The 15,222-nt window shown below is 32.2% G+C and overlaps 2 protein-coding genes across 2 annotated transcripts in view; one reads left to right on the top strand and one right to left on the bottom strand.

Moving 5' to 3' along the window:
- Window positions 1-12,286, bottom strand: part of LOC117918584 (potassium transporter 5-like) — a gene marked incomplete at its 5' end in the record, with an annotated part of 29,758 nt that extends 17,472 nt beyond the window's left edge. The window contains 2 exons of the mRNA XM_034835339.1: window positions 11,260-11,508; window positions 12,043-12,286. Of these exons, the coding sequence (XP_034691230.1) occupies window positions 11,260-11,508; window positions 12,043-12,286 (493 nt within the window). The remainder of the gene's footprint in view (window positions 1-11,259; window positions 11,509-12,042) is intronic.
- LOC117918586 (nuclear transcription factor Y subunit B-4-like) lies at window positions 2,840-3,900 on the top strand. The gene has a single exon (XM_034835341.1). The coding sequence runs from the start codon at window positions 3,046-3,048 to the stop codon at window positions 3,571-3,573; it is 528 nt and encodes a 175-aa protein (XP_034691232.1). The 5' UTR covers window positions 2,840-3,045; the 3' UTR covers window positions 3,574-3,900.
- Window positions 12,287-15,222: the final 2,936 nt, after the last annotated feature.

Genomic DNA, 15,222 nt, shown 5'->3' with positions numbered 1-15,222 from the left:
CAATATAAAATATTATTGTGATGGATATATGAAAGGGATTCAGGTAGTTTAAATTTCTAGGGTTTTAGATGGGCCCACTTTAGATTCAATGATAATCATGCTGACATGTTCTTCTGCTTTAATTTCTATGTTATTTTGCTTCCATTGTTCTATAAATCCATTCGGTTTGTTTTGTTATGGTTGTCATTCACATCTGATTATGCCCATATGACTTGCTGATTTGAAATGCTGCTCTATTAAAATAAATCTTGTGTGCGTGTCGAAGGTCTTAATCTCTGAGTCCTTTAGAACTGTAAAAGAATAATTTAAAAGGCCAAAGCATCCATTAAGGTGTGTTCAAGTGGCATAAAGAATAAAAGCCATACAAAACATGTATTCCAAAAGCAGATAAATTTAGTTATGACATCCTAAACTGGGTTAAAGAAAAAGACTAAACAATGTGGAAGATAATGCTAACAAAGGCGATCTTTCTAATCTTTGACATGTAAGACTTTTAGCATTGGCCCAAAACCTATTATACCAAGCCTTAGATTTAGGAAATCTAGATCAGATCATATGAGATGCCCACTATTGTATGGCATGGGGTGAGTGGGATAGGGGAAGGAATCTCAACAAAGTTGGGAAGGTGGCCTCTAAGTTCCTCCATGGACTTTGATGATCAGAAACTAATATATATAGGCCTGTTCATTAAGTCCCTTTCATGAATCAAGTACCATCACCCACTTGCTTAATTACTTTCTTTATTAGCTTTGTTGTGAAGGGAATCCTTGTTTTTAGTCCCAACCCTAGACGTGTCAAACTTGGGGGTGGGGTTGTGGGAAGTCATCCACAATCTCTTTGTCTACAATTGTTCCTAGTCTCACAATCATAACATGCCACGTGACAATTTGTGGGGGTGGGGGGTTGGGGCCACAGAATTACCAAACTTATCTTCCAAAATGACAAAACTGCCCTAAGCATGCCACATGCAGTGATGCTATTGGCTGCTGGATCAGTGGATCACATTATTGTGTGGAACTCAGCCCGGTGGTTCTGTCCTGGTTTATATCACAAGGGTGTACTAATAGTCTAATACCCAAACCAAGAAATATTAGCATATCCACAAACTTTAAGTTTTAAAAAAAAGGGCATGTAAAGGCAAGGTTATGAGACCCATAAGTGTGTCTTTTCTATTGTTTTTCTTCTCTTGCTTTTGTTCATCTCCCTGATAAACAGAGTAAAAGTTGTATTTGTTTACTTGAACATGGACCACACACCATGTTCTCTACACAGTGGCTTCACACATAGAAGTACAGCAGGACTAAAAAGGATTGGCTAGTCGAGCAGGGACCTTTTGCGCTTAGCGATAAACCTTGGAACATACATCAAGATAACGCTAATATAAAATCTGGGGTGGGATATATTCTCTTTCAATGTAAAAACATTAAAGGTGGGATTTGAGAATAAGTTTTTTTAAAAAAAAAGAAAGGAGGAAAGATAGGTATATGACATTTTCCTGAAGATCGATTCACATTCTTTGGCATTCTTCCCCTTAAAATATTTCCATCTGTATTTTTTTTGGAGAGGGACCAAGGCCTATTGTTATTATATACTATTATTTTTTAATCTGCTAGTAATAGTTGTTAAAGAAAGTTGCCTCATTTAGTAACTTAACGGGCAACATTCTCATCAATTTGTGGATTTGCTTGTGAAGTTGGTGCATGTGGTCCTAATACAGGCGGCAAGCTAATCCTTTACTGATAATATTATACTGACCACCTATGCATATAGGAACTTTATTTTTTAATTTTTTTTATGGGATGGATTTAGACAAAAGCCACCCAATAATTAACCATCCAAACCCATTCCCTAGAACTAGTCTTTATAGGAAATGATGTTGTTTGTATTTATGATTGGATACACTTGATACCTTTATTGTAAAAATTCATGGCAAAGGATGAAGAACTTGTGTGACTTTTTGCTGCTTAATGTTTGTTCTGGTGTAAATTTAGAGTTATGAACCCTCAAAAAAAGAATCGAGTCAAATTTCAGTAGAGGGTATGGTATCAAATAGTTCCTCACTTTTTCTTTGTTTTTGTTGGAACCTTTGATTTGCCAGATTATCATATACATGATATTGAAGCCTATGGACCTCTAACTAATGCCAGCTTACTTAAGCAAGACAAATCTTAGTTGATAAAAAATTGCACATTCTAGCCGACACTTTAGTAGACAATCTAAAATGAACTACAAGGAGTCATTTTCACAAAGTTAGAATGGATTAAGGCATAATCATGAATAGGACAAGTAAACTAATACACACCAAATAAAGAGTTCACCTGATTCACAACCAACTCGGCCATGAACCGACTGCCAAATGTCGAGATTATGTAAGCTATAAGATCACAATCTTCAGGCAAATGGGCATTATTTAATTTACTAGGTAATCCAGAGTTTCAGGACTAGGCCATGACCTTTCTAATTTTAATTGGAAAGCGAAATGCTTTGCCTTTGTATAGAGTGACATAATCTCATGTAAAAACCTCAGTATTAGGTAATCCAACACTAGGGTTTCTAATCAATGGTTAGCAGGTTCTTTTTAGGTATAGTTTTGGTTGTGTTTAGGGTTCTATGAGCACACGTGCACATATATAGTCCACAAGTTTCATACTAATGTTATTATTTTAAACATTCTTAGTTGAAGCTTATCAAGAGAATTAAAGATTAAAGACCAAATGGGGGGACCATTTGGACTATAATTGAGCTAGTTGTGTCTTTTCTTAAAGCTTTTTAGGGTTTAGATTGCTTCCACAAACCCCCTAAGCATCCATGGTTACCTAAGAAAAGGAACCTAACTCATGCCAACAATGGAAATTGCCTGCCATTGTGTCCCTCATTGACAATGACCAGGTTGGCGTCATGACTCGCCACGTAATGTTGTCGAACCTTTGCCATGGACATGGTGCATATACATATAGACATGCACATACACATGTGTGTAACGTCTATATAGCAGCGACGACGTGTCTGTGTTTGACAGGATCAAGTTTCTCTTTATAGATCAAGATGGTTGATGATATAGGTACTAATGCAGATAGAGACTATGATCATAAGTATAATTATGCAGGTGGAAGCAGTGTTTCGGCTGAGGATGGGATCATCAAGGAACAAGATCGATTGCTGCCGATCGCCAATGTTGGACGGATCATGAAGCAGATCCTGCCACCTAATGCAAAAATCTCCAAGGAAGCAAAAGAAACCATGCAAGAATGTGTCTCGGAGTTCATTAGCTTTGTGACTGGAGAAGCATCTGACAAGTGTCACAAGGAGAAGCGCAAGACTGTCAATGGGGACGACATTTGTTGGGCTTTGGGAACTTTAGGGTTCGATGACTATGCTGAACCGCTTAAAAGGTATTTGCATAGATATAGGGAGTTAGAAGGTGAGAAAGCTAACCAGAGTAAGGCTAGTGAAGAAAATGATGAACCTTCAAATTATAGAGATGAACCACCAAGGAAGCATACAGTTTCACCTGCTCCACTGAAGTTCAATGTGCTTGAGAGGAGTAATAGCTCTCTTTCCAAGCGACTTTAGGGGCTTTGATGAAATCATCATCAAGATTATAATTTCTACTTGTAAATTATGATCTTGATGATGATGATGTGATGATATATGTTGTTGTTGATGAAAATGGCCATTCCCTTTTGGGGGTGGGAGGAGTATTTGTCTGTTTTCCTTTGTACGGGTTTAGAAATCTTGGGCTTGTTTTTGCTCGACTGTTTTTAGCTTAAGGATCATGTGAAAATTGTGTCAAGCGCTAATCCTTGTATCTTCTGCTTCAAATTATGAGGTCTGTTCACTGCTGGAGGTGGTTTTACAGAATAATATGATGATATTTGTATCTTGGTTTGTGATTCGGAATTTAAGCATGACATCTAGGGCTTGGTTTGAGCTTAATAATGCATTTTACTAATTTTGATCTTCCAACTAAATTAAGTAGGAGTTTATGATGAATTGGATGATTCGCTCTTAGCCTTCTTTCACACTAGAGTACTGACAATCACGAAACCACTCACCCCAATCTTCAACACTAATTACAACAATATTGAAACATATTCACTGGACATAATGCATCTTAAATTTGATTAACATAGGATTAATGATTAGGGTTTTGCAATTCGTTGTTTTAGCTGGTCTCTGCTTATTTCTTGTTGATGATTATTTAGGTTTATCTTGCTCTAGTAACATCTTCCTGCTGTGAATGCTGATGATTAATTAGACCTATAAAAAAAATGATTGATGGGGTAATTAGATTCCTGGGGTTTTGTTGAATCTTTTGTCAAGCCTTTTATGTAGAATGCTCATCATCAGTTCCAATTCATTTTCTTCTACCCCATGAGTGTTTTAGCAGTTTGAACTTGCTACCTTGACTCCTTGCTCAAGCATACAGCAAGCATGAGTGTGAGCCTCCAGATATCCATCAACACTTGTGATATTCCAAGTTGCCCTAAAGGTGTCCAGAATTAGGGTTTTCTTCCAAAACCCTAGATCCAGGGACCACAGTTTAAGTGGCACTACATTACATGGTTTGTCATGAAAAACCCCATCAAGGTCTCGGTCATGTTGACATCTCCTATATTCAAATAACTTGGATCATCTTCCCACAAGTGAGGATGACTCCAATGTCTAGATCATTGGAGGTTTTGTGCAGAGATTCTTGGCTGAAAGAGACAAGGCAAAGGGAAACATCATAGATGAGAGAGAATATATATTGAATCAAGCTTTTTAGAGTTAATTTTCTTGATGGTTACAAAAGGAGGGAGAGACATTGAACGAAAACCTAGAAACTCTACTTCTTCAATGCTGTACTCTCCCTCTTTCACAGCTTGTCGACATTTGGAAATGCCAAATAACTATTAAAAACCCTCCCTTTTGTGGTAATTCTCAAATATAAAACATGTGGTGATGAGCTCTCCATGTGACATGTAGCAGCCTGTCTCCTTGCCAGTCTGCTCTAAGACACGTGCTAGACTTGGAGCAAGGCGCATTTTCTGGAAATCATATATATATATATATATATATATATATATATATATGAGTGAGTGTGACAGTACAGTACAATACCCAAATACAGGTTATCAACTTACCATGATGTAGGGTTTTGTCTATGTTGTAACAAGAATTAATTTCTTTGGGAATCAAGGAAATTGCACCAGATTACCATCCATATACGTACCCCCAAATTACAAAAACTTGTTTTCATATTGATGATGAAATTTTGCTATTGGGTTACAAACTAGAGCTGTTCTTTTTTTTTTTTTCCTTTCTAAAATTAGATACTAGTTTCCATATTTTTGTGCTTTACAATCTACATATTAGAGAATTTATTACAATAGATTTTCTTTATATTTTTAAAATTTTGTAATTAGTTGTAATTTCCTATTTTTGTTGTAAAACCCTAATTCTAGGATTGTTTCCCATTTTTGTGTTTTAGGCTAATTCCAGGATTGTTTTCTATTTTTGTTGTAATTCTCTAATTCTGAGATTGTTTACTATTTTTGTTGTAATTCCCTAATTCTAGGATTGTTTCCTATTTTGTATTTTGGGTAATTCACGACAATGCCCTCTCTGTGTATATATATTCATTCTTAATCAATGGATTTTTTTTTTCCTATAACCAGTCTCCTCAATGGCTTCTGATGCATCCCTCTCTTCCACCAACGATCTTATCACCATCCAAAACTCCCAAGATCCTCAACATCCCCTACTTACAATCAATCTCTCCCATATCACCAAATTGTTATCTACCAATTATCTCACATGGAGCCTTCAAATCCAATCTCTTCTTGAAGGATATGATCTTCATCACTTCATTGATGACACTCATACTCCACCACCACCACCCACCGTCAGGTCACTGGTGTTGCATCCCTAAATCTAGCATACACAACCTAGAAGCGTCAGGATTGCCTCATCTTTAGCGCTCTCCTTGGTGCTATCTCCGTTTCACTTCAACCGCTTGAATTTTCCATTGATTATGAATGAATATATATACACAAAGATGGACATTGCCGTGAGTTACCCAAAACATAAAAATAGGAAACAATACTAGAATTAGGGAATTGCAACAAAAATAGGAAACAATCCTAGAATTAGGGAATTACAACAAAAATAGGAAACAATCCTATAATTAGCCCAAAACATAAAAATAGGAAACAATCCTAGAATTAGGGAATTACAACCAAAATAGGAAACTACAACTAATTACAAGAATTTAAAAATACAAAGAAAATCTATTGTAATGAATTAGCTAATACTACATGCTCGAGAAGAGAAGTATTGTTGCTACAATTATTTGGCTATTCTCACTAGCTTCTTCTCTATTTTGCTTAGATTTCCATATTTCAAAGCTCGTAAATTATTCCCACTTTCAGCATATGCTTGTGTGGAATATTGAACACCTTATCTGTCTATCTCAAATTCTTCTTCGGATATTGTAGTCAACATTTATCAAAACCTTATTTCCTAATCTAGAGCCTTTTTTCGCTATCACCTCAGTCTCACCAATCAAGTGCACCACGCTTGCTCGTGACACTTTGTCAATTGCTTCAATATTTTTGTCAACATCCTCTTGGCGCTTTTCTTCATCAATTCGCTTTGATTCTTTGCTCTCATTCTCGCCATTAATCAACCCATCTTGTAGCTCTCCAGAAACCATGTCTTTATTACTGTGTGTTAATGTTAGGGTCATCATCATCTCTTCTCTTATGAACTCCTTCAGTCTTTCAACCAACAATCTCTCAAAGGGCTTTCCCTCGAATCGCACATCAATGTACCCATACATCAATGTTAATGTTAATGTTAATGTTAGGGTCATCATCATCTCTTCTCTTATGAACCGTTCTTCCACTAGAACCTTGCTTATGGGAAGAGACTTGATGGAGATGAAAACAAGAATTGAATGCAATGCAGACACATTTTCCATGTAACACTTGAAGATGGGTGGGATGCCATGAACAATCTCAGAATAGAAGATGGTGAATCCTCCCTTCACCATGTCAAGAGAAATCTTGTGATCCAGATCATAATAGTATTTCCTCCTATACACATCATTCCAAATGTACATTATGGTCATCAAAACTAAGGCAAAGGCCAAGGGTAGATACCCTCCTTGATCTGAACTTAGATACATAAGCTCAATGTTACCAATTATTGATGAAAATATCGGTAATCACATATATATATCGGTATTTCAATTTTACGGATATATAGGATATATCGGATATATATTGACGGATATTTTGGAAAAAAAATAGGTAGTCTAAAGTTGATCAAAACTTATGAAAATATTGAGAAAAACTCTAAAAATAATATAATAAATAATAATAGACATTTTAAAATTGTTTTATAAAAAAAAAGAATTTATGTATATGATATAATTAATCATATTTGATAATAATATCGTATGCGTCCATAAAAAAATGAATTTTATAAATATATTAAATTATATAAAATATTATTTGACAATAATATTATGATATTTGATTATAATATATCTCACTTTAAAATTATAATTCATTTAATTTCAATTATATTAAATGATATAAAATAAATGATGATATATGCATAATTTTTTTTAATATTTATATTTTTATATTTAATTAATATATAAATGATAGAAAAAGACAATTAAGAAAATTATAATGACAGGTTTTATATTTTTAGTGATTAATTAAATGAAATTTTAAAATAAAATAATTAAAGTTAATTTGTTTATAAAAATATTTTTTTTATAATTTTACTATATATTTATTTAGTGCATATTATTTATCAAATAGGCAGTCACTCAAGGTAAGTCACATATTATCTTTAAATACAATTTTATTTTATTTAAAAATTTAGAGTTTTACTTTTGTATCTCCCATGACTAAGAAAGTGGACAAGTCAAAATATTATTAAAAATAATTATATATTACAAGGATATTATTGTAATTTGAAAAGGATTATTTTAAATTTAAAATAATTATATATTACAAGGATATTATTGTAATTTGAAAGGATTATTTTAAATTTGTCTACCGTTCCAACCCATTGGTTTTTTTTTTTCCCTTAAAAAGAAGGGAAAGATTCCAAGTTAACGAGGGCAGTTGAAATGTCCAAAAGCTATTAACATAAGCCATTGGATTCAACACTTTTGTCTACACTTTACTAGTCAAAATTGAACAATCTCATTTATTATGAATTAATTTGATTCAATTCAATTTTTTTGTAGGGTTATTTAATTAAATGGAATAAAATAATTATAGATTTATAAATCTTGTAAAAAAAAAAATTGGTCTACAAGAATACCATTTATTTTTTTTTTTTGATAAAAATAATTTTTTTTTTTAAAAAAAAATTTATACAAAAATTATCCAAACATAAATAAAATTTATTTTAGTAATTGACTTTAAAAGTTCAAAAAGATTACCTTGTATAATTGAATCTGTGGCTTCCTGTAGTAGATAAAACTAATGTTTTTAGAATCGAATCGGATATTGAACAAAAAAAGTTATCGATTCATGGTTCACTGGTCGGACCGGTGGTCGAACTACGGTCGAATCGGTGATGTCATAAATATATAATTTATATTTTATTAATATTAAAAATAATTTTAAATACATATAATTAAAAATTAATAATATTTATAATAATATTTATTTATTTTTATATAAATGTATTAACATTTTTAATTTATTAAATAAAATATATACAATATTTAAATATGAAAAGGAAATGGTAAAAATCGTATTTAAATATTAAACATATTGAAAATGAAAAAACAAATTGTATTATGTAATTATATATATATTATTTTTTAAAATAACTTATATAGTTGTTCCTTGTTAAATTTCAATGTAAGGATGTTGTAGTAGAGTGGATAATATTCTATTGGGAAACCTTGAGGTCTATGGTTCAGGTCCACCTACTTGCAACAAAAAATGTTGAGTTTTTCCATACATTTCTTGATCCACATCAGAAGTGAGAAGAAGCATAAATAGATTTATAAACCTCTTTCCATCTCTTACAAATTAATTGGTTGTTGGCCCGACCAAAGGGCTCATTGCCTAATTTAATAGCCCATTTTGCCAAGAAGACTCATCATAGGATTGGACATTGGGTCAAAGGAAATGTGGGCTTGCCAAAAAGAAAAAGAGGTGGTGGAGTTGACTCGTTCTTTTCTTAAAAGAGTCATTGGTTTAATCGGTTCAAGACCGGTCCAATTAGTAGATGGTCCAAAAAGGGGAACGGGATCAGAAAGCCCTCTGACCTACGGTTTGATAGGTTCACCCGGGTCACCGGTCCAACCGTTGGTTTAATCGGTTCGGTTTTTAAAACAATAGATAAAACTGTGACGTGCAAAGTCAAATGGACAAGAAACCTATCCTAATTCCTACCTAATAAGAAAAATTAATAATAAAGAAAGTTGTATTTAGAAACCTTGAGGTCTATGGTTCAAGTTTTCCTGCTTGCAACAAAAAATGTTGAGTTTTTCCTTACATTTCTTGATCCCACATTGGAAGTGAGAGGAAACATAAATAGATTTATAAACCTCTTCCCATCTCTTACAAATTAATTGGTTGTTGGGCCTGACCATAAGGCTCATTGCCTAATTTAATAGCCCATTTTGCCAAGAAGACTCATCATAGGAGTGGACCTTGGGTCAAGGGAAATGTGAGCTTGCCAAAAAGAAAAAGAGGTGGTGGAGTTGACCCGTTTGGTTCTTAAAGAACCGTCCAGCTCACTCGGGTCATTGGTCCAACCGTCAAGGGAACCGAACCGTAAAGCCCTCTGACCGATGATTTGACCGTCCAATCATCGATTTAATCGGTTTGAGACTAGTCCAATTGGTAGACAGTCCAAAAAGGGGAATTGGACCGAAAAACCGTGACATGCAAAGTCAAATGTCAAATATACAATCCTATTTTCTTTGCTCTACTACTAGTAGACAAGAGACCCATCCTTATTCCTACATAATAAGAAAAATTAATAATAAAAAAAAAGTTGAATGCATATTCCCCATAGATACACAATAAATGAGTGAAGGACGAAACCCATTTACTTTGTCAGTTAAAATCCAACTAAATTAATTTGCAGTATATATATCTACTTAATTAGTCATAAACAATTTTCAGTGATAATAAAAGATTTTTTTTTTTTTTTTGGGAACAATTATGATTTAAGACTAATTAAAGTAAATAATGGATTTAAGGTCCATATATTTAACTTAATTAATGTTAAGGATAGGAAATATGAAAGACAAAAATACTCTGAAAGGAAATCAAGAAAAGTAAATTCACCCGTGGGTCTCATTTTCCAAGTTATTTGACTTTTATATATTATTTCTCTTTTTCTTTATTCTTACTCTTTTGCTCTCCCGTTTTGATTTATGTCACATTTATTTCACATTTTTAATTTATTTTATAAAAATATTTTAATATTTTTCCATTTCTCTTTTTATTAAAAAAAAATTGAAAAAGGAAAGCATAATAGGCATATTAATAGTTTTAGTTATATCTTTTTAAATTTTAATTTTTCTAATTTAATTTAATTTTTATATTTTATAATTGAATAAAAAATATTTATATAATTTAAATTTAGTTTTAGTTTATTTTTATTTTTCTATTAATATGACATTTAGTAATATTTTTGAAAGTAATTAATAAAACTTTCACTAAATTTTAATATTAATAATAGCATTTAAAAAATAATTTAAAGTTATATATTGAAATAAACTTTTTAAATCAAGATTTTATTTTGCATGTGAGTTTAAAAAAAAAAAACAAGTAATGTGCACTGTAGATGATACAACATAGTCACACAATATAATTTCCTTTTATACAATTTTCATATCCTTTGAGTATTTTTGGAATTACGAAAAAATCATATCCTTCAACTCAATTATAAATCTTTGTTAACCTTTAAACAGAATTTTACACTTTTTGTGGACCTTAATCCATTATCTGTTTTAACTGGCCCTAAATCACATTTTTAAAAAGGCTAAGCATAAGATGTTTTTGGTGACAAAAATTTGTAATAGGAAAAGGCATTTATGATGAAAGAAAGAAACCTTTTAATCTCAAATTAACTGAAAAAGGATGATGTAAATGATGGTGGTCTTTACTTTCCTAAGTAAGAAAAGTATTTCCAAAAAATGATCATGTGAAAACAAAGATACAAGAAAAAAAAAGCTCTTTTAATAAATTCATTAGGGAAAATAAAGCAGCAAATGAACCTAACCTGAGATGCAAGGAGTGAGGACACCATCACCAATCGCCATGGAAGTGCCAAGCATTGTGGCAAACAACAGAAAGAACTTGGCAAAGTTGCTCTTCTCTAGCTTGGACTTGAGCTTTGATGCAATCTGCAGACCTTTACTAGGCAGCTCCAATCGGAAATTGGAGACTTCTCTGTCCTCAGCCTGTCGACTAGGGATCAACCCCACCTTGGCATATCGGCATATAAGAGAATACAAAGCAAATGTCCCTCCTGTGATATTCATCAGTGTTTAAAAGAAGTGTATAAATTCTAAGCTTAATGGACTATTTTCCTTTTTTTTTTGAGTTATAATGTGACCATATATTTAGGGTTGAAAGGGCAGAAAAGATTAAAAAAAAAAAAAAAGATTCATTAGACTGAGTGCACAACTGTTGATCATTGATTAAGCACATACAAGGGAAGTCTCCCTTCCCCAGTTGGAGCCTACATGGTTATTTTAATGGGTAAGTCACACAATTTGATGCTTCACAGTTGGCTTTTAAAGGTGTTTTCCACTCATCTCATCAATGACCAACACTAGAAAAAATGGCACAAAAAGAAAAAGAATCAAGAAATTAATAAACCATTTTACCTTGTTGGTTGGGAAAAGTTTTAAGATCAAAGTGGCATCTTTCTAATAAGAAATGATGATGGGTTCGAGCCATAAAAGAAAACCAAAAAGAAAAAGGAAAGATAGAAAAAGAAGATCAAAGTAGGATTCATGTCATTTAAAATCAAAGGTCATTAATGATGATGAGCTCTCACCATCGCCATTATCATTGGCCTTCAAAACAATCAAGACGTACTTGAAGAGAGGGATGAGGATGAGGGTGTAGAAGATGAGAGAAAGAACCCCCAGAATATCATCATTATCTTTGACACCATCAGTGAAAGTGCTTGCATACACGTACAAAGGCGAAGTTCCAATGTCCCCGTACACTATTCCAATGCTCTGAAACGCCAGGTGCAGTATCACAGACCAGTCCTTGGTATCCTTCAAAACAGAAATTCAAAAGATAAAATATATAAATTTCTTTTTCCCAGTTGCCATGCATGCAGATACATAATAACAAGAAAATGATATCAGGGAGCTATGGTGGCTTTGGCCATGGACAGTCCCGGTCTCCATGTCTAAGGAGTCCATACGACGTAGTTCTCCCCATGAGAGTTTCTTTGATTTGAGGCCTTGATCATGGGTCTAATCAGGGCTGTTTACTAGACATTTTCTATGATCTATGATCTGAAAAGGCCTTTAATCAAACTACTTTCTGGATGGTTTGCAGAAGGTGGAGAGGGGTCCATTTAAAGGCACAGAAAGGTCTGAAAAGAGTGACGAAGAAACGTGAAGTTCAAGGTGGGAGATGTTGATGGGCAACTAAATTTTATGCTTCTGGGTAGACAATGGCGCGGTTTGATTTTATGAATTAGTAAAAGGGTTTATGAGTGTTATTTTTTACAATTTATTTTTCAAATTTAGTAGAAAACGCGTCATCTAATTGAATTTATTTCTTGATTGATCTCTGAAACACCAGGCCTTTGTGTCCAAAAATGACGTTTGCATTAGCACAAGTAGACGTGAGTCTGTGACCAGGCCTCTCTGTACAAAAATAAGACTGCAAACACTTGAGCTCAGCACAAACAGCTGATTAGGAAAGCAGAGAAAGCAGAGAGAAGCAAAGGTATCTTCAAATTTTGCCATGCTTTCATTACTTCTCATCAGCTTTAGGGACAGCTTCAGATGCTTTTGCTTTTAAAAGTAGAGAGGTTGTTCTCTGAATCTTGTTTATTTATTTATTTTTAATCTTGTTTTTAAAGTTATAACTTCAAAACAATTGCCAAACATGTAAATTTTTTTTTTAAAGTTGTTTTCTATTTTTTAAAAACTGTTTTTAAAAATTTCAACAAATATGCTCTTAATCTTACATAATGTTTTCAATTTAAAATTGTATTTGTACTTAAATTGGACATTTGAACCAGCCCCAAAGCTATTGAACCAACGGTTAGACGGGTGAACTGCTTGGACCAGGTAATTCCATATAAACCGAATGGTTCAATTCCCCTACTCTTCCTTTCATTAAATGAGCCCAATTTAAAACCCACCTCCTCTCCCTCTTTTAAGAAAAAACACTAAGACGCTTTCCATTTAATGATATCCAGTAAATGCCCAACCTAATCACCCCTTTATGTGTGATACCTTAATTCACATGACTTGTTGAGTTAGCAATCCACGTCCCATGTGGGATTATGATTTTAAGTGTAAGAAAAATGAATGAATTAAAACTCATATAAAGGATTTGATATTAGATAAAAGCCCAACCCAAACACCCCTTAATGTGTCATACCTTAATTGAGTTAGCAATCCACATCTCATATAGGATTTTCATGGCTTATTGAGTTAGCAATCCACATCAAGATTCATGATTTTAAGGATTTGAACTCAAGGCCTACAATCAAGCAAAACACATAGAAGGCCACTTGGGCTGCATGTACTTTATCACTTAAAATGCAAATAAAAAAAATGTATATATTTCTAAAATATTTATAATATTAAAAAATAATATAATATATTTTAAAATTAGTTAAAATTAAATAATTAATTTTTCTTCATTTTACATATATTGACATTTAAATATTATACATATTTCATTTAATAACATTCAAAATATTAATATATTTATACTTATTTTTATAATATTAAAGATAAAAAATTAATATTATTGATTAATGATTTATTTATATATATATTTAAATTTTTTATTCTTTTTAATTTTAATAATATAAATTATGTATTTATGATGTCATCGGTTCGACCATTAGTCTAATTATTCAATCTTAAATCATAACTTTTTTTTTGTTTAATGACTAGTTTGATTCAAAAATATTGGATAAACACTGTATATGATATATATTTTTTTCTTTCATTAACATTTGAATATTTAATGATAATAATTTGAAGGATTTTTTAATTGATGAAAAAAAAAACACACACACACGATAATGATAATAAGTTGAGTCAAATCATAATAAATTTAAAATTAAAAATTATAAAGTTTAAATAAACAGCAAGAAGATAAAATATATGTGAGAAGAATTTATTTTATAAAGATAGTTCATGGTGGCTGTGGCCATGTCTAGGGAGTCCATACGACGCAGTTTTCCCCATGAGAGTTTCTTTGATTTGAGGCCTTGATCACGGGTGTCGTCAGCGCTGTTTACAACATCTGAAGACATTTTCTATGATCTGAAAAGAGCTTTGATTAGACCGGAGGGTTTGCAGAAGGTCTGAAAAAAGTGAAGTTGAAGGTGGGAGATGTTGATGGGCATCTCCCAAATGTTTGCCTTTTGGTTTTGTGCTTATTTACCTTCCATGCCCTGCCGTCACCGTCGGTTGAAAACCGCGTGGTTTGATTTTATAAATGAGTAAACCAGATTCCGAGAGTGTTTTTTTTTACCGTTTATTGGAAAACGCGTTATCATAAACCTATAATTTCGTCTTCAAGTTTTGCTTTTTCTAAATTTATTATATTAATTAATATTTATTTTTGGAAGATATGACTTCAAATTATATTCCTTTACAAATTTGAAAATATTTTTTGAATTAGTATATTATTAAAAATATTTTTTAATTAATATATATATATTTTAAATTCCCAATCCTACACTAAACATGATATCCCACCCTTCCTAAAATCTTCTTTCTATCATTACCATTGAACTTAAAGTGCATTTTAGAGTGATTTTAAAAAACGTTTCTAATATTTTTAATATTTAAAAGAAAACATTTTTTTTTTTTAAATCACTATCAAACTGATTCTAAGCTTTCTTTGATTTTGCTTTCTATTTTTAAAAATAAAAATAAACATTACAATGATTCTTTTTATAATGATTAAGCTATTTATGAGAAAAACATTATATTTATAATTTTTTGCATCATTATTTTTCTTC

The sequence above is a fragment of the Vitis riparia genome, chromosome 7 (assembly GCF_004353265.1).
Source record: "Vitis riparia cultivar Riparia Gloire de Montpellier isolate 1030 chromosome 7, EGFV_Vit.rip_1.0, whole genome shotgun sequence".
Lineage (NCBI taxonomy): Eukaryota > Viridiplantae > Streptophyta > Magnoliopsida > Vitales > Vitaceae > Vitis > Vitis riparia.
Note: the sequence above shows the minus strand (reverse complement) of the source record. Positions and strands in the feature narration are given on the sequence as shown.